This window comes from Bufo bufo, chromosome 5 (assembly GCF_905171765.1).
Source record: "Bufo bufo chromosome 5, aBufBuf1.1, whole genome shotgun sequence".
NCBI lineage: Eukaryota > Metazoa > Chordata > Amphibia > Anura > Bufonidae > Bufo > Bufo bufo.
In genome coordinates this window covers 144,824,507-144,844,726 of record NC_053393.1, presented here as the reverse complement: position 1 = coordinate 144,844,726, position 20,220 = coordinate 144,824,507, and the positions used below count along the sequence as shown (strand labels likewise).

General features: G+C 46.5%; 2 protein-coding genes across 2 annotated transcripts in view; one reads left to right on the top strand and one right to left on the bottom strand.

The window, feature by feature from the left end:
• The window catches only part of GAREM1 (GRB2 associated regulator of MAPK1 subtype 1), a 175,376-nt gene that overhangs the window by 23,564 nt on the left and 131,592 nt on the right, over positions 1-20,220 (bottom strand). Inside the window, exon 4 of the mRNA XM_040433500.1 lies at positions 2,846-4,021. Within this exon, the coding sequence (XP_040289434.1) occupies positions 2,846-4,021 (1,176 nt within the window). The remainder of the gene's footprint in view (positions 1-2,845; positions 4,022-20,220) is intronic.
• Positions 14,533-18,685, top strand: LOC121002165. Its single transcript, XM_040433506.1, has 2 exons — positions 14,533-15,266; positions 18,398-18,685. Exons 1-2 carry the CDS (start codon positions 14,651-14,653, stop codon positions 18,400-18,402), a joined length of 621 nt encoding a protein of 206 aa, XP_040289440.1. The 5' UTR covers positions 14,533-14,650; the 3' UTR covers positions 18,403-18,685.

Below are 20,220 nucleotides of genomic sequence, written 5' to 3'. Positions count from 1 at the left end.
TGGAGTCTTCAGATGTTTAATCCACATGATGAATGGATTGGAGGATGATTTCCACATCTTATAGTCACTATAAATACTCTACAATCCCGAAGAGAAGAACATCTGACAAGAAAATATGAACCGCTGATGTCTGAACTACTTATGGCATCAACCAGAGTGAAACCGGCTTAAGGCCTCATTCGCATGTCCGTGGCCGCAATGAAATCCATGATAAGATGGTCAGCGATTCATCTGTGAAGAATCCGTGTTTGGTCCGCGTTTCCATTTTTTTGCTCTCTGTGGGTCATCCGTGTTCTACAGACACTGCACAGCTGAAAATCACATTTCAGAGCATCTCTGAATGGTCCGTGAAACACATAAGGCATCAGTGTTTTTCAAAGATCCATAGACTATAATGAGAGTAATTGATCTGACAACACAGAGACCGTGCTATAACACTGATTTGTGAAAACACACATTAAAATGAATGGGTACGTGTACTGTCTGTGGAGAACACAGACAGCAAATGTCTGTGAATCACTGACGTGAATAGGCCTAAGTTTCATCATCCTTATTAGGCCTCTTTCAAATCTGTGGCCGGGCGTTCTGGTCAGGAGGTCTGGCAGACTATGCTTGGAATTGGCTAGACAAAAAACACTTGCACGTACTGGTTTTTGTCCAGCCGGTTCTCGGCATATTTGTTGGGTAGCACCAAGATCTGTGCCGGACTCCATTAAAGTCAATGGGGTCTGGTACGAAGGTGGCAGTATCCAAGTGTGAAACTAGCCTTAAAGCGGTTGTGTCACTTGGGAAAATAGCATTTATTATGTAGAGGAAGTTAATACAAGGCACTTACTAATGTATTGGGATTGTCCATGTTGCTTCCTTTGCTGGCTGGACTCATTTTCCATCCCATTATACACTGCTCGTTTCCATGGTGACGACCACCCTGCAATTCATCAGCGATGGCATATTATAGAAAAAAACACCAGCCTATGTGAGCTCCCATGGTCCTGGCCACCAGAATGGCTGGCACTTTTCCTATAGTGTGCAAGCATGGCCACCGCTGCTGGATTGCAGGGTGGTCGTAACCATGGAAACGAGCAGAGTATAATGCAATGGAAAAATGAATCCAGCCAGCGAAGGAAGCAATATGGACAATCACAACACATTACTAAGTGTCTTGTATTAACTTTCTCTACATGATAAATGCCACTTGCTGAAGTGAGACAACCCCTTTAAGGTGTTTTGTTATACTTATGGCTCCATTGATTCCAGACATGCAGGATGTGGGATGCTACCAGTAAATAACTATGTGAGGAATGTCAGCTATTGTGCGCACACAGACTATTGTTGGGTTTTGTGTAGCACGGAATATAAATGCCTAGTTTTCCACACTTTTGTCCTGGCGCTGGATGTCTGGGCAGTCAATGCTTTACTATATTTCTAGTATCCTTTAGTAAGTCCATTAGGAGATGCCGAGTGCTGACTAATTCGGAGAGATGATGCTCACGGCCATATTTCAGGTCTGTATGGAGCCATAACAGGGCTGCATGAGGCTTCTACTGTACAAACCAGACAGCAAATCACTGGCTGCATGGAAGTATTCACACCTAGAAATATTGCATCTAGGGGAGATTAGCTCTATGCATGGTGCCCAAATATTCCTGCACCCAGGACCATACATGTTGGAGGGCACTCTCTCATCTCCAGTCAGCACATACATTTAGGAAGGCTATATTACAGGCACCTACAATAGTAGTATTCAGATGTACATGGTAATCTGCAAATATCAAGGCACCTGTAACATACACATTATTTAATGAAAACAGGGCGAAATTGAAAAACATATAAAAAAAGAGGAATAAACTGTACTGGCCGATATCTCGCCGGCGCATGCGCACTGTGATGACCATTGTGGGCAGCAGCATCATTCCATGCAGTGCGCATGCGCGGGCGGGATATCGGCCAGTACACTGGATGACGTAAGAGGCTGGGGAGGGGTTATGTGAGAAGAGGGAAGAGCGGCCTGGGCACTTACAACCCGAACGCAGCCCCTGGGGACTTGCGAGCCCTCATTTACATATAAATAAAACTCAGTTTTTGCCCCTGGTAAACATCCAAACAAAAAGACAAAAGGTACCATTTGAGTGATCTATAGTTATGCTATAGTGCAGGGATGGACAACCTGAGGCTCTCCAGCTGTTGCAAAACTACAATTCCCAGCATGCCCAGACTGCCTACAGGTATCAGCCTACGGCAGGGCATGGTGGGAGTTGTAGTTTTACAACAGCTGGAGAGCCGCTGGTTGACCCTGCCTGCTATAGTGCTATGTAAGTGGTCTATAAGGGCAAATTGTGCTGTTATTATCCATATTGCTTCCTTTGCTGGCTGGATTCATTTTTCCATCACATTTTACACTGCTTGCTTCCATGGTTATGACCACCCTGCAATCCAGAAGGGTGGTCATGCTGGCACACTATAGAAAAAAGCACTGGCCTATGCACACTCCCGCAGCCCCAGAGACCAGAGAGGACGGCGCCTTTTCCTATAGTGTGCAAGCATGGCCACCACTGGACTGCAGGGTGGTCGTAACCCCTGGATACAAGCAGTGTATAACGTGATGTCTAGCCAGCAAAGGAGGCAATATGAACAATGAGAATACATTAGTAAGTGCCTTGTATTTAAACTATATCTACATGATACTGTAAATGCCATTTGCTGAAGTGAGACAACCCCTTTAAAAGTTATCATAAGCGGTCCCAGATTTTTCTGACTACCATGGTATGGCAGGAGAAGGGCTTAGATGTATGATATAATGTTATACTTGGAAAGAATGTGATCTGAAATGTAGACATCTACTCACAGCTTCAGATTTGGGAGGCACTGGAGGTGGAGGTAAAGATATATCTGAACATTTGCTTGTCAGTAGACATCCAGGAGATGAGAGGGAGGATGTGCCACACTTGGAATGCAATGAACTTCGGAAAGGATCACATTTGTTCTTCTCGCTTTGTGATCGGGTTAGGGGCTGTCCCCCATGTTTCCCATTTCCCAATTCTAACCAGAGCTCCTCATAGGGAAGCTCTGGCTTGGTAGGTAAACCTATAGATTCCTCGCCCATTTCAGGGAAAAGGTAGTCACTACCACTGTCACCAGAGTCCTGGAACTGAGAAGAATCTTGAGGGAACATAGCCCAATCCCCACAGAGGTCTCGACAGCCGTGTAGGTTCACCTCACTGTTTCCATGAAGATTGTTCCCGTAAACACAGACTGAAAGCCTATGAAAGGACTGGGTCAGTTCATCACGGGCGTAACTGAGGGAGTTTGGTATGTGACTATGTCCAGAGCAGTAACTCTTCTTAGGGCTCTTGCATTCTTCGTTCCAGTCTGCTTTTACGTCCCTCACCGCACGGGAATATTCCTCTATATCAAACTGCTCTTGGCATACGTTGTACCAAGCTTGTACCACAGACTCCTCCCACATTTCTCCTTTTGCTATGTTTTCGGGTAGGCTAAATGTTGGGACAGATAAGTGTAATGGAAAATGCATGGGAATGATTTTACCAGCTCGGAGCACACAACAAACGACGACCGTCTTAGTTTGTATATTGACAAATTTGTACCGATGTCCCTCGCGTATAAAGTGAAGATCATAAGGGTTACGGGGAGGGGGGCTAGGTACGGTCACATTCACAGGCAGTCGTGTCTTCTCCACAATGTTACGGATAGTGTGCTCTCCGTCTTGCATCTGAAGCTCCAGAGGACTGCGTGTGCTAAACCTCCCCTTGCACTGAAATGGAAGGCTGATGCTTTCATTAGTTCTGTGATTCATGCATATTAAGCAAGGCATTTTGCCTTTCCCCAATTTGCTGATTGAGTTCAATTTTCCAATTTTCTTAAATATGGTATTCAGACGTGACTTCTCCTTGGATGTTTTTGCATAAAGAATCTCAGCCTGGCCCATTAAGGTAAGTTCATCTCCAGTGCACAACGTGATGTTATACACTTCTGTGTCTTCATTGCACTCTCCTGAAGCGACCTGTAAGTACATCAAATGATATTTGTTATACCGTTGGTGTCATCCACAGGGAATAACCGCTCTATAAAAACCAGATAATGCATCTGCACAAAGCGATGAATAAGTTGCACAGAAACAACAACATATTTGATAACAAATTATAAAGATTACCGTATTTTCCACTTTATAAGACGCACATTTCCCCCCCACCCCCCCAAAAAAAATGGCAGTTCGTCAAATACTAGTGCGCGCGTTCATTATGTGCTCTCCCTCACTTCAGGGGCCCCATTGTGGAGATGGGAGCGGGTCTCGGAGGTGCCAACCGCACCTATCTGACACTAATGGCATATCCCATCAATGTCTGACATGGAAATACCCTTCCAAATGAATTCAGGGAACGTAGGCTCCAGAGATACACTGCTCTAAATAAAGACAGCCTTAGGAGATATGCACACAGTAGGGTCTTTTATGCAGATTTTCTGCGCACTATAATCTGCATGTGTTAGGCCTCTTTCACACTTGCGTTGTCCGGATCCGGCGTGTACTCCACTTGCCGGAATTACACTCCGGATCCGGAAAAACGCAAGTGTACTGAAAGCATTTGAAGACGGAACCGTCTTCCAAATGCTTTCAGTGTTACTATGGCACCCAGGACGCTATTAAAGTCCTGGTTGCCATAGTAGGAGCGGGGAGCGGGGGAGCGGTATACTTACAGTCCGTGCGGCTCCCGGGGCGCTCCAGAATGACGTCAGAGCGCCCCATGCGCATGGATGACGTGATCCATGCGATCACGTGATCCATGCGCTTGGGGCGCCCTGACGTCACTCTGGAGCGCCCGGGGAGCCGCACGGACGGTAAGTACACTGCTCCCCCGCTCCCCGCTACACTTACCATGGCTGTCAGGACTTTAGCGTCCCGGCAGCCATGGTAACCACTCTGAAAAAGCTAAATGTCGGCTCCGGCAATGCGCCGAAACGACGTTTAGCTTAAGGCCGGATCCGGATCAATGCCTTCCAATGGGCATTAATTCCGGATCCGGCCTTGCGGCAAGTGTTCCGGATTTTTGGCCGGAGCAAAAAGCGCAGCATGCTGCGGTATTTTCTCCGGCCAACAAACGTTCCGTACCGGAACTGAAGACATCCTGATGCATCCTGAACGGATTACTCTCCATTCAGAATGCATTAGGATAATCCTGATCAGGATTCTTCCGGCATAGAGCCCCGACGACGGAACTCTATGCCGGAAGACAATAACGCAGGTGTGAAAGAGCCCTTAGGCTACTTTCACACTAGCGTTGTTTTAATCCGGCGTTCAATTCCGACACCGGAACTGCCCGCCGGATCCGGAAAAACGTGTGAAAACGGATTACATTTGAATCCTGATCAGGATTTTGATCACAATGAAAAAATGCATTGGAAAAAACGGATCCGCCATTTATGGACTTTAAACTTTTTTTTCACATTTTTCGGGTTTAACTTGCAAAAGCCGGATCCGTTTTGACTGAACACACAGCGCCAGATCCGGCGTTAATGCAAGTCAATGGGAAAAAGGCCTGATCCGGCGTTCAGTCAAAGTGTTCAGGCTTTTTGGCCGGAGGTAAAAATACTGCATGCTACGTTTTTCTGAAAAGCCTGATCAGTCAAAAAGACTGAACTGAAGACATCCTGATGCATCCTGAAGGACTGACTCTCCATTCAGAATGCAAGGGGATAAAACTGATCAGTTCTTTTCCGGATTTGAGCCCCTAGGACGGAACTCAGCGCCGGAAAAGAAAAACGCTAGTGTGAAAGTACCCTTACTTGTGGATTTGCCCTAGATCTCATCCTTTGCATTGCGAAATATGCAAAAAAAATAATTTGCCCAAACAATGGACAAACAGATTTCAAAACCCGTACAGCTGGTACGGTATTAGGGCCGTTTTTTTGCGGTCCGCAAATAACAGATGCCGCCCGTGTGCCTTTCACAATTCGCGAAACGGAACAGGAGGCCCATTATAGAAATGCCTATTCTTGTCCGTAAAACGGTTTAAAAAAAACAAAAAACAACACAAGACAAAATATCACCGCCCACAAAAGAAACATAGAAACATAGAATGTGTCGGCAGATAAGAACCATTTGGCCCATCTAGTCTGCCCAATATACTGAATACTATGGATAGCCCCTGGCCCTATCTTATATGAAGGATGGCCTTATGCCTATCCCATGCATGCTTAAACTCCTTCACTGTATTTGCAGCTACCACTTCTGCAGGAAGGCTATTCCATGCATCCACTACTCTCTCAGTAAAGTAATACTTCCTGATATTACTTTTAAACCTTTGCCCCTCTACCTTAAAACTATGATGAAAAGGTATTTTGTCTGGCATAATGACGGAAACCATAATCGAAACCCCACCAACCCAATTACAAGTCAGTGGAGACCCATCAGACGCATATGCTGCTTTCAGCACATGTTTTTTTGTTTGTTTGTTTTTTTACATTTTTCTGTTGCTACAATGAAGCAGAAAAACTTAAAAACTTATCATTTTTAACTCACAATTTTTTTTACACTCTACATTAACATTGAATAAACTTGTATTGGTAGGGCAACTAGGAGATGACGGGCACTGTCTGCCATTGTGGCCTCACTGTTATTACAATTCACAGGCAAGCAAGATTTTATAGTGATCTCCTCACTAATAGTTAACGGGTGTCACTATGCTCATGATCTGGGGAAAGGGCAGAAAAAGCTTTGCTTGCTGGAAAATAACGCTTATTATTGTTATTACTGCAAGCACAAGGCGACTGAGCACAACCCGGAATAATCGGGAGGGATTACTGTATCTGAGGAACTATGGTTATTTAGTTTGGGAATAAAGACGGCTTACTGATGACCCAATTACAATGTATAAATACATAAAAGGGCGATACAGATGGCTATGTAATTCCTATACCCAAATCTATAACTGGGGGCATCTACTCCGTCTAGGGGAAGAAGATTTCATCTGCAGCATTGAGGCCATGGTGGGCATATGAATGGAATAGAGGACGGGTTCCCACTTGGGGCCTCCTTCCCTATTAGTAAGACCCAATGCAAAGAGGTTCCCCTTCAGATGTCCTGTCTTATCTGTGCAATACATGGGAACATGACGCCGTCTCAATTCTCCCTATAGTATTGTATCAATACTCACTGGAATATCCTGCATTGGAGCTATAGAGTTGCACTGACATGTTTGCAGGCTCTCCCGCTGTTCGAAGTCTGAAATGAGATTGCCCTGGGGCACCATAGTAAATCCATGTAGGAAAATGCATCTGCCCCAATTACATTATAGGAGCTTAGTCTAGTGGTTTGGGATAAGTCTGTTGACAAGAAGCCTGAATACCGTTTCCAGTAACATCCAGCAGAACTGTGAATGCAGCTCTGGAGTATACTGAAGGCTCTAATTCAGCACTAATACACAAGTTACAACTACTGTACATATGAAGGGTACCATGGTGGTATGGTGGCAATCGTCAGTATATGTTGAGCTTTCATTCATTTTCCAGTCTACTATATAATTTGGTGATACAATTGCAGAGTTTTGAATAACTTCCTGACAACTATACTTCTGTACTGTATGTGCCGACCTACCGCTAAACAGGCCATCGGAAGTCTGTGTACTCTCATGGATTATACTGTGCAGTACCTGTGCAGTCATTTTTTATTTGTGTTTTTAGCGTTCATCTATCTTTGTGGCTGTGGGAGGTAGATTAGAAATTAACAGACGGAAGAGCATATTTGCAGGAACAGATGATTACCTAATAGTCATTATGACTGTCAAGTGCTTATTTAAAGTAAAACGGCATTTTAGTATGTCTTGTTTATTCTGAAATATATAGATTTTAACTTTTTAATCAATAGAAGATAATTAGACTGCCTAATTACAAGAGCACAGAGTACAGGGAGTGCAGAATTATTAGGCAAATGATTATTTTGACCACATCATCCTCTTTATGCATGTTGTCTTACTCCAAGCTGTATAGGCTCGAAAGCCTACTACCAATTAAGCATATTAGGTGATGTGCATCTCTGTAATGAGAAGGGGTGTGGTCTAATGACATCAACACCCTATATTAGGTGTGCATAATTATTAGGCAACTTCCTTTCCTTTGGCAAAATGGGTCAAAAGAAGGACTTGACAGGCTCAGAAAAGTCAAAAATAGTGAGATATCTTGCAGAGGGATGCAGCACTCTTAAAATTGCAAAGCTTCTGAAGCGTGATCATCGAACAATCAAGCGTTTCATTCAAAATAGTCAACAGGGTCGCAAGAAGCGTGTGGAAAAACCAAGGCGCAAAATAACTGCCCATGAACTGAGAAAAGTCAAGCGTGCAGCTGCCAAGATGCCACTTGCCACCAGTTTGGCCATATTTCAGAGCTGCAACATTACTGGAGTGTCCAAAAGCACAAGGTGTGCAATACTCAGAGACATGGCCAAGGTAAGAAAGGCTGAAAGACGACCACCACTGAACAAGACACACAAGCTGAAACGTCAAGACTGGGCCAAGAAATATCTCAAGACTGATTTTTCTAAGGTTTTATGGATTGATGAAATGAGAGTGAGTCTTGATGGGCCAGATGGATGGGCCCGTGGCTGGATTGGTAAAGGGCAGAGAGCTCCAGTCCGACTCAGACGCCAGCAAGGTGGAGGTGGAGTACTGGTTTGGGCTGGTATCATCAAAGATGAGCTTGTGGGGCCTTTTCGGGTTGAGGATGGAGTCAAGCTCAACTCCCAGTCCTACTGCCAGTTTCTGGAAGACACCTTCTTCAAGCAGTGGTACAGGAAGAAGTCTGCATCCTTCAAGAAAAACATGATTTTCATGCAGGACAATGCTCCATCACATGCGTCGAAGTACTCCACAGCGTGGCTGGCAAGAAAGGGTATAAAAGAAGAAAATCTAATGACATGGCCTCCTTGTTCACCTGATCTGAACCCCATTGAGAACCTGTGGTCCTTCATCAAATGTGAGATTTACAAGGAGGGAAAACAGTACACCTCTCTGAACAGTGTCTGGGAGGCTGTGGTTGCTGCTGCACGCAATGTTGATGGTGAACAGATCAAAACACTGACAGAATTCATGGATGGCAGGCTTTTGAGTGTCCTTGCAAATAAAGGTGGCTATATTGGTCACTGATTTGTTTTTGTTTTGTTTTTGAATGTCAGAAATGTATATTTGTGAATGTTGAGATATTATATTGGTTTCACTGGTAAAAATAAATAATTGAAATGGGTATATATTTGTTTTTTGTTAAGTTGCCTAATAAATATGCACAGTAATAGTCACCTGCACACACAGATATCCCCCTAAAATAGCTAAAACTAAAAACAAACTAAAAACTACTTCCAAAAATATTCAGCTTTGATAATAATGAGTTTTTTGGGTTCATTGAGAACATGGTTGCTGTTCAATAATAAAATTAATCCTCAAAAATACAACTTGCCTAATAATTCTGCACTCCCTGTATATATATATCAGTGCTGATTCTCTTTCCATACACATATATACAAATTTACAGATGGGACAAGGTGGGCACTATGGAAAAATTGACAAATCTGACAATAATCATTGCCATATTCCTGTAAATATCCCAGAGCCCTGATTCAGTTGATTATATTTTTAGACCGTGTACAGAAAGGACTGCATATGGCCCAGCTCTTAGCCAGGGAGAAGGAGCTCAAGTTGTCGCGAGAATCGCAGCTCCTTCTCCAGCGAGAACTTGAGCTCCTTCTCCCTGGCTAAGAGCAGGGCGCTCGCAGCCAGAGAGAAGATAACCGCGCCCAGGACAAATTCAAGTCCCCGCCTAGTTGAACCGAATCACCTCATTAGCATATGAGGCACCAAAGCGGACGAAAGGGGGAGTCCTTTGAAAAAAATATATATAAAAAAAAGCGGAAAGACATCACTGGGGGCCGCACCGTAAGGTAATATAACTATTTCAATACATGTATCCTGGTGAAAGGTCCTCTTTAAATCTACTTTTCAACAGAAAGCAAAAAAATGTCATCAACATCAAAATCCGCTTCAGAAACAGTTTGTAATATGAAAATCTGCCTCAGAAAATTGGCTTGGAAAACGCTGATTTGAAGCAGATTCAAGCTCCTGATTTGAGAGAAAGAAAGCAATTAGAATGTAATGGTCAACATACTCAAAGCTAAAAAAAAGAGGTAGTACAAAAAGCTCATAGGACAATACAAAGTACATGTCACAGTGCAAACAGCAAGATAGAAGTATTTGTAGTCGGCATGGAAAGCGATGCTAAGCCACAGACTTGGATATGTGTATACTCCTCTTTGTGGCCCCACAAACACTGCTGTAATACATTGAGCTTGAACTCAAGATGTCCTCTACAATGTATTATAGAGGTGATTAGCAGGGAGTATGGACCCAGAGTCAGTAGCACTACAGTTACTAGTGCTTAAATGGATTGTCCAGTACTTTTGTATTGATGGGAACCCCGGCGATTAGCTGTTCTGCAGTAGTTCTGGTGATGGAACTACACAGCTCCATCCAGGATAGGCCATCTACATATAAGTACTACACAACCCTTTTAAGGGAGGGGACAGATTCCCTTTTGCACATTTGTACAAACACTCATTACCAGTATAAAACTGAGCCTACCAGTAGCCATTTGGCTCCAGGAGAAGTATATAGTGGGCTCAGCATGCATGTTGGTACTTGCATCCTTGGATCCGATAAAAGCTGTCACGGCACCGGACGGGGTTAAAAGCAGAGTGTGCTTGGCGTTCATGCTGTACCTGCGCTCCCTGGACTTTGTGTGGCTGTCATGGCCCATAACAGGTAGGTACTAGTGTTAGGGACCACTCCATAGAGGCGACCTTGACGTGGTGAGTGGCTTATTACGCTTTGGCCAAAATGTACACCAATGCCTCATTCAACATCCAGCATAGAGGCAGGGCGGAGTGCTGGTTGCAGAGTGCTATTGCATTTGTATTTTGCGTTTGTATATGTATTTCGCCATAGCGATGTGCACCTGCATACAGGGTTGTGCTGACTGAATCCCCCACATTTTTTCTTTGGAGTATATATTGGAGGCGTGGCGATCTCCATGCAGTCATGCACACCTGACCAGTTAGTCTGCCCTGGAGGCTGGTTTTAAAGTCAGTATAAAACTGAGCCTACCAGTAGCCATTTGGCTCCAGGAGAAGTATATAGTGGGTGCAGCATGCATGTTGGTACTTGCATCCCTGGATCCGATAAAAGCTGTCACGGCACCGGACGGGGTTAAAAGCAGAGTGTGCTTGGCGTTCATGCTGCACCTGCGCTCCCTGGAATTTGTGTGGCTATCATGGCCCATAACAGGTAGGAACTAGTGTTAGGGACCACTCATAGAGGCGACCTTGACGTGGTGAGTGGCTTATTACGCTTTGGCCAAAATGTACACCAATGCCTCATTCAACATCCAGCATAGAGGCAGGGCGGAGTGCTGGTTGCAGAGTGCTATTGCATTTGTGCTTTGCGTTTGTATACTCATTACCAGTATTTTGCCCATGAAACTGTTCAAACATTCAAGCAAAATTCTGTTTGTCGGCTGATTGGGTCGTTTAGGCAGCACATAAAATCATTGTTTGTGTAAAGGTGCTACTGACAATGATGCTGTATGGGGGAAGATAATCATGGTAGCTATCAATTATCACCAAACAAGACATAACTGCTGCATGTATATGCAGCTAAGCGAGGGGGAAATCATCAGGAATGAGTGTTGTCCATTATATTAACCCCATGTTAAAGGGCCCTTGATCACAAAATGCACATGTCACATTCACCCACGTCACGTCATTGTGAAGCCGGGTGTCACAAGATAATCATAACATGGTGACATCACTAAGCAGGAAATATGTGACAGGATAATGAAAACAGTCCATTCAGTCTTCTGGCCTAGACACTACTTCTACTGCTTCCTGAGAGGAAACTATTCACAATTTGTTTTATCTGGACACCTCTGATAATTTCCTGGCTAACAGATGAGGAAACAATCACAGTACGCTAACAATCGGGAGCACGTCAACCGGCTTTTGACGAGAAAAAAAAGATTCTCTAGATTCTTACAGTAAAGCTGCATGGATTTCATTGTTCATTCATAGGTTTTTTCATATAAGGCCAGTTTACGTAAAGAAAAACATACAAAAATATCTAAAGGGGGTTTCTCATCTTAGGCATTCATGGCATATCCACTGGAATCCATGGCAAATCAGTTGCAAAATCTGCGTGCTACATAGGCAGATGTCTCCCCACGTGGTGAACACCTGAAAATCCATTAGGGTTGTTTTGGGTATCGAACTTTCGATACCCAATTGATAGTTTTATGCCAGTATCGATTCAGTATCAGGATGTTAATTTTTTTAATACTAACTAGACCCTCCTGTTATGACGCTCGGCTTCCGCACAGACAGTTGAGAAGAAGGGAGGGTATTACGCGGCCGCGCTGAGCCCAATGAAGTGAGCGGGCTCTGAAGCTACGTGCAACACTGCCACTAATGAATGTGCCGCTATTAATTAAAGCAGAAGGCGGGACGGGGGAGGGAATACACTGCTGCGCAGTGAGCTCGGCGAACGGCAGCAGCCTCCTCCTCCTGAGTGTCCCCCCGAGAGTCAAGCAGCCAGCATAGCAGGTGCCTGGCCACTGTGCCACCAATGATACCCGCCTCCTGTATCTGTATTAAAGGATAATTATCACCAGTATTTAAATCATTGGTGGCAAAGTGTGCCCCCCACCCCCTAGTATTAAGGTAATTGGTGGCGCAGTGTGCCCCCCCACCCCTCAGTATTAAAATCATTGATGGCAGCGGCCACAGGGTCACCTCTTGATTGGTGGCAGAGGCAGCTTGTGATCGTAGTGTAATCCTAATCCTGGGGCTCCGACGCTACTGAAGCCCTGGCTGCCATGGTAAGCTCCCTGCTGCTGTGTGCATTATGCACAGGGCAGCAGGGAGAGTGTGAAGTCCTATTAACCCTAATAGAGATCTATTAGGGTGAATAGGACAAGGGATTAAAAGATCTAGCCCCTAAGGGCAATAGTTATTAACCCCTTAAGGACTCAGCCCTATTTCACCTTAAAGAGGACCTTTCACTAGAATAGTTTAGATTTTATTACAAGACCCGGAGGCTCCTATTGCTATTCTCCTTCTTTACTCTGACCAATAGCAGCAAAGAAAAAAATGAACATGTGACCAAACCCCTCCCCATAGTCCTAGTATAATAGGTAACTCCTCCTGTAAAACCTCCTCTTTCTTTGCTGCTGACCGCAGAGATAAGTACATTCAAAGCATTACTGTGACTATACTGTGTGACTATACTGTGTTGGGTTATATATATATACATATATAGTTATAGGCTTTTGTGGTTTCTTAACCTTTGTTTGGGGGAGCCTATTGGCTCTATTTGTGGTGTGGATTTTTCCCCTACAGGTTGCCTATATCTTTATAGGTCTTATTTTTAGCCCTTCTTAGGCATTATATATATTGCTGGCACCCCTGTACCCCTATACGGGTACTTACTGCTTCTTCCCCTTCATATTGGATTTCCAGTGCTGCGCTTGACGCGGCGTTTACTTTGATCTCTCTCCTGTCGGGGGATTTTCCCGCCTCCGGCTCTCTGCTTCAGAGCGCGGCGCCCGAGATCTCGCGAGATTTCGGGCGCTTCCGGTTACTTGCGCTCAGAACATCATTGCCAGCGTTTTCCTGCATGCAGACAGGTTGTACCTTTTCCCTCTCCCTCCAGCGCTGTCCTTTTTTCTCCGTTGGCTTGGGGCAAATCCCCCTGCCATTCACCAACTACAATCCATAGGGGCATCCCATCTTATATTACATCCTAAGATCAGGAAGTTGGGGCAATACAAGGGCCAGAAGATGCCTAGGTCCAACATTAGTGATCAGGGCTCAGCAGAGGAGGAACCTCCTCTGGCTGATTTAACCCCTTCTGTGCACACTGATCAGGGCAGAATGCAGGCAAATCAATCTCAGGCTTTTCAGATGTCTGTTTCAAATGCCATTGCAGCAGCTATGGGATCCATGACATCTGTCATATCCCAGTCCATTGCACAGGCCCTAGCTGCCCATCCAGCTACCTCTAGTATGCCGCAGCCCGCTACGGTTTCCAAACCAGCCGGGCCTGGGCCGCATGCCTCCAGAACAACCTTGACTGGTGATGATGTTGCCACCAATGTTGGCGCGCTTGGTTCGCGCAAGAGAGCCTGTCCGCGTCAGGCAGAACGCATGCGAGAATGGAAATGTGCTAGAGCACAACAGGATTGGGCTACCGACTCTGAGGTCGGTTCTGAGGAGGAGGCTATTGATGACGCCTTTGAGGAGGCAGAGCAGGATCCCTCCGGGGTCATGGAATCTAACCCGCTACCCGGGTGTAGCACTCAAAGATCGTTTGCAGACGCACTTCCTGCAGATTTGGTGGACCCCTCTGGGGACCCGTTATTTAACCCTGACTCGCTCCATTACCCCCGTTCCGCGGAATGGCTACCTTTGGACCATGTGCCCAAATATTTGGAGGCGCGGGTGCGGTGCCCTCTATCCAGAGAGGCCCGCAATAAGCTCAGGGCGGAATGCCCCAGACCGATCATCCCCAACAAGGTCTGCGATACCCCGTCTGTGGATCCGAAAATGATCCAATTCCTTTCTAAAGCGGGTTGGAACCCGCGTAAGGGCCTGGAGTCAGCCCTGCGCTCCTGCCAGGACAAGCTCCTGGACGTGTTCGGCCCTCTAGCCAAGATTTTTGATCTGGCGGAGTCAGCTAAGGCTGAGGGCGGTCAGGTAGACCCAGTAGAGTTGCGCGAATGGGTGCAGCGCGCCATTTGCATTACGGGCAACGTGAATACGTCCCTATCCATGGAACGGCGCAAGGCCATCTTGTTCAAAATTGAACCAAAACTCGCAAACCTGGCACTGACAGAGACGGGAAAGGAGGCTCAAGGCCTACTATTTGGAGAGTCCTTCATCAAGGACCTAGGCCGCTATGTAGGCGCTTTCACCGCCCTAGATAAGGCCCAAAGTTCCATGAAAAGAGTTTTCCATGGTAGGGTCTCTACCAGGGCCGGCAGTTTCAGGGGCCGTCTGTCCGGCCGCGCCCAGTACCAGTCCCGTGGCTCGGGTCGAGGCTCCTCACAAAGACCGGCTTTCCAGGAGCACAGGCGGGATCCTGCGCCTTTCTTCCCATCCAGAGGAAATCCTTGGAGATCCAGGGGATATAGAGGACAACCCGGTTCCAGACGCCCCTACGGTAAGACCGCTGCCCCATTTCAATTCTTTAAATGCTTGTGTAGGGGGCAGACTACGTCTCTTTTCTCAGGCCTGGTCCCGCATCACCTCAGACCAATGGGTCCTATCCACGGTCAGGGGTTTTCACATAGAACTGACGTCTTTCCCTCTGTCCATTTCTCTCCCACACCCGGTGGTGTTGTCAGAACAGAACCGCGTTCTGGTGGACTCAGAGTTGTCGGACCTGGTCCGCAAGGGGGCAGTAGAACCAGCCCCGGGACCCCTTTACGGGGTAATCAGCAACATCTTTCTGGTTGCAAAGAAGGGGGTCAGATGAGACCAGTCATCAATTTACGCGCTCTCAACGCGTTTGTCGTTTACCGCCATTTCAAAATGGAGGGGATCCACTTACTGCGAGATTTACTGCAGATGGGCGATTGGATGGTCAAATTGGACCTAAAAGACGCTTATCTTACGGTACCGGTAGAGGACGCGTCCAGAAATCTCCTCTGTTTCTCTTGGCAGGGCAGCGTTTGGCGGTTTACGTGCCTCCCATTCGGCCTCTCGTCGGCTCCATGGTGTTTCACCAAACTGATGCGTCCAGCCATGGCCTGGCTCCGCAGTCGGGGAGTTCGCCTCATCATTTATCTGGACGATATCCTGATCATGGCTCAGGACCGTTCGGTGTTACTAGACCACCTTCGCTGGACCATGGACCTGCTCTCAGAGCTGGGGTTCCTGCTCAATCGGGAGAAGTCCTGTCTCTCTCCATCCCGAGAGATGGAGTTCCTCGGGTTCATGGTGGATTCCACAGCGGGGACCCTCAGCTTACCATCGGCCAAGATTCGGTCGATTCGCAAAGAACTGCTCAGAGCCAGGTCGTCCCCCCGTATCCCGTTACGTCAGCTGGCGAGGATAATAGGCCTTCTTGCATCATCCATCCAGGCGGTCTTCCCAGCCCCGCTCCATTACCGGGCTCTCCAGCGCCTGAAAATCGCTCATCTACGGAAGGGAGCTTCCTACGCGGACTGGATTCCCTTGGACGAGGAAACCAGGGAGGAGCTGTCCTGGTGGATCCACAACTTGCATGCCTGGAACGGCAAGGCGATTTTTGGTCAGCGCCCGGATTTCGTGGTGGACTCGGACGCCAGCCTATCGGGCTGGGGGGCTCACTGCGAGGGAATCACGACGGGCGGAGGCTGGTCAGAAATAGAGACGGGGTTCCACATCAATGCGTTGGAACTGTTGGCGGGCTCTTTTGCAATCAAGAGCTTCACGAGGGACACGGCCAGATCCTGCATTCAATTGCGTATGGACAACGTGTCAGCTGTACGTTACATCAACGGCATGGGAGGAACCCGGTCTACCATTTTATCACGGTTGGCGAAGGACTTCTGGGACTATTGCCTATCCAAGGAATTGGTGGTCTTGGCAGAATACCTTCCGGGCGTTCACAACATCCACACGGACTGGAGCTCTCGTCATCTTTCGGATTCCAGCGACTGGCAGTTAGATCCAACGTTGTTCCGCTCCTTGATGTCGATTTGGGGACCTTGCTGTATCGACCTGTTTGCCTCGCGCCTGAACACGCAACTGGCACGATTTTACAGCTGGCGCCCGGATCCGGAAGCCGAGGCCGTGGATGCATTCCTCCAAGATTGGTCCAGAGGGATCCTCTATGCGTTCCCGCCGTTCCAACTGATTCCGCGGACCCTCATTCAAGTGCGCCGGTGTGTCGCGGAACTGACCTTGCTGGTCCCGTTTTGGAGCTCCCAATCATGGTTCCCCCACCTTCTGGAGATGATGGTAGAGATCCCTCGCCTTCTCCCGACGTCGCCGACTCTCCTCCGCGACCCTCGCCGCCAGCCACATCCTCTTCTCCTGGACGGGACACTGCGCCTGCTGGCGTGTCGGATTTCAGGGGACCCTGGGAGGTCCCGGGAGTTTCGGGTACAGCTAAAGTCCTTCTGGAGAACGCATGGGCCCCAGGAACCAGGAGATCTTATAGATCAGCCTGGGGGTTTTGGGCTGACTGGTGCTTGGCTAGGGACTTGGATCCCATTTCAGCACCTGTGACGGAGATTTTACATTTCCTGTCCTCCCTCTTCGACCAGGGCAAGGCGTATCGCACCATCAGCCTGTTCAGATCTGCCATCTCAGCGTCTCACCAAGGCTTTGACGGGACGCCTGCGGGTCAACACCCTTTGGTCTGCCGGCTGATGCGCGGCTCGCGTATGTCTCGACCTCCGAGACCAAGGTTCACCACCACTTGGGACGTGTCTCGTGTTCTCTCCTTTTTGTCTGCTTGGCCCCGGAATTCTGAACTCTCCCTTAGGCAGTTGTCTGCGAAACTGGTCACTCTTCTCTGTTTGATTTCTTGCAAGTGGGTGTCCGATGTCAGGGCTCTGGATCATGATGCCCGCTCCTACACCCCGGATGGGGTCACGTTTGACATTTCTAGGAGGACTAAGACCCACATACGCTCGGTCTCCTATCCGGTTTTTCCTGCTTCGCCTTCGCTTTGTCCTGTGGCGTGCCTTAAGGAATATGAAGTTCGCACTTCTCCTTATAGATCTCGAGAGCTTCCGCAGCTCTTCCTTTCCACGATTCGGCCTTTTGCTCCGGTGACTACTCCCACGTTGGCGAGGTGGATGAAGTGGATCATGGAGTTGTCGGGCGTGGACGTCTCTCTTTTTTCGGCACATTCCGCTAGGGGGGCATCTGCTACCTCGTTGGCGGTTTCTGGGGCCAGACTTGAAGACATTTTGAAGTTGGCGGATTGGTCCAGTGTCTCCACGTTCAGGGAGTTTTATTTTAGACCAAGTCCTCATGTGTTTTCTTCCATCATTGATAACGTGTCTTAGACTTTGAATTTGCAATAGGAGCCTCCGGGTCTTGTAATAAAATCAGATGATTTTCCTATTTCATGACGTAAAGTCATGATTTTATTAAAGACACGGAGGCGAGTATTGCCCTCCCTTATTTTTCCCTCCCTATGTAAGTATTTATGATTACATGTCTGATGGATTGCTTTGTCTTGAGCATTATGTTTTAACTCTGTGAGTTTTTCCTGAGTAGGTTTTGCGCAACCATGTAGATTGGATATCCTGTATCAATTCGTCTCCTATCACTCTCTATTTTTTCATCCTTTAGGTTGAGACTGAAATGTTGAGCAGTATTCGTTGTTCTGCATGAGGTTTTGGAGGGTCGGCAGTTTCGGTTCCAGCCGATCGTTGAAGTGGACGGGACGAGGACTATTCTGTCAAGACTTTGTTCCGGTTTGTTCCTGGTTCGCGCCCAGATGACTGGCGGTTCCTTCCCGTGATGTCCGGAATGTTTCGGTTTCCAGTTTCGTTGGGACTTTTGGGACTCTTGTTACAAAGAAAGAGGAGGTTTTACAGGAGGAGTTACCTATTATACTAGGACTATGGGGAGGGGTTTGGTCACATGTTCATTTTTTTCTTTGCTGCTATTGTTCAGAGTAAAGAAGGAGAATAGCAATACTCGCCTCCGTGTCTTTAATAAAATCATGACTTTACGTCATGAAATAGGAAAATCATCTGATTTTCTAAGTATACAGACATGGAGAGCGGCGCCCAGGGATCTCCCTGCACTTACTGTTATCCCTGGGCGCCGCTCCGTTCTCCCGGTATAGGCTCCGGTATCTTCATATGTTCGGCTCCACCCAGTTGAGCCTGCCGGCGTCTCCTTCTCCCATGCTGTAGCGCTGGCCAATCGCAGCGCTCAGCTCATAGCCTGAGAGTTTTTTTTTCTCTCAGGCTATGAGCTGAGTGCTGCGATTGGCCAGCGCTACAGCCCGGGAGAAAGACGCCGGCAGGCTCAACTGGGTGGAGCCGAACATATGAAGATACCGGAGGCTATACCGGGAGAACGGAGCGGCGCCCAGGGATAACAGTAAGTGCAGGGAGATCCCTGGGCGCCGCTCTCCATGTCTGTATACTTAGTTTAGATTTTCTATTCTAGTGAAAGGTCCTCTTTAAGGACTTGGCCATTTTTTGCAAATCTGACCAGTGTCACTTTAAGTGCTGATAACTTTAAAACGCTTTGACTTATCCAGGACATTGTGAGATTGTTTTTTCGTCACATATTGTACTTCATGACACTGGTAAAATGAAGTCCAAAAAATAAATTTTTATTTATAAAAAAATACCAAATTTACCAAATTTTTGTTAAAAATGGCAAATTTTCAAGTTTCAATTTCTCTACTTCTATAATACATAGTAATACCTCTAAAAATAGTTAATACTTTACATTCCCCATATGTCTTCTTCATGTTTGGATCATTTTGGGAATGAAATTTGATTTTTTGGGGATGTTACAAGGCTTAGAAGTTTAGAAGCAAATCGTGAAATTTTTCTGAAATTTTCAAAACCCCAATTTTTAGGGACCAGTTCAGGTCTGAAGTCACTTTGCGAGGCTTACATAATAGAAACCACCCAAAAATGACCGCATTCTAGAAACTACACCCCTCAAGGTATTCAAAACTGATTTTACAAACTTTGTTAACCCTTTAGGTGTTCCACAAGAATTAATGGAAAATAGAGATACAATTTCAAAATTTCACTTTTTTGACAGATTATCCATTTTAATAATTTTTTTTCCAGTTACAAAGCAATTGTTAACAGCCAAACCAAACTCAATATTTATGGCTCTGATTCTGTAGTTTACAGAAACATCCCATATGTGGTCGTAAAACCGCTGTACGGGCACACAGTAGGGCGCAGAAGGAAAGGAATGCCATACGGTTTTTGGAAGGCAGGTTTTGCTGGACTGTTTTTTTTGACACCATGTCCCATTTGAAGCAGGGATGAGGTGACGGTTAGATTGGTACTATGATGCACCCCTAGAGTAGAAACTCCAAAAAAGTGACCCCATTTTAGAAACTACCGGATAGGGTGGCAGTATTGTTGGTACTAGTTCAGGGTACATATGATTTTTGGTTGCTCTCTATTACA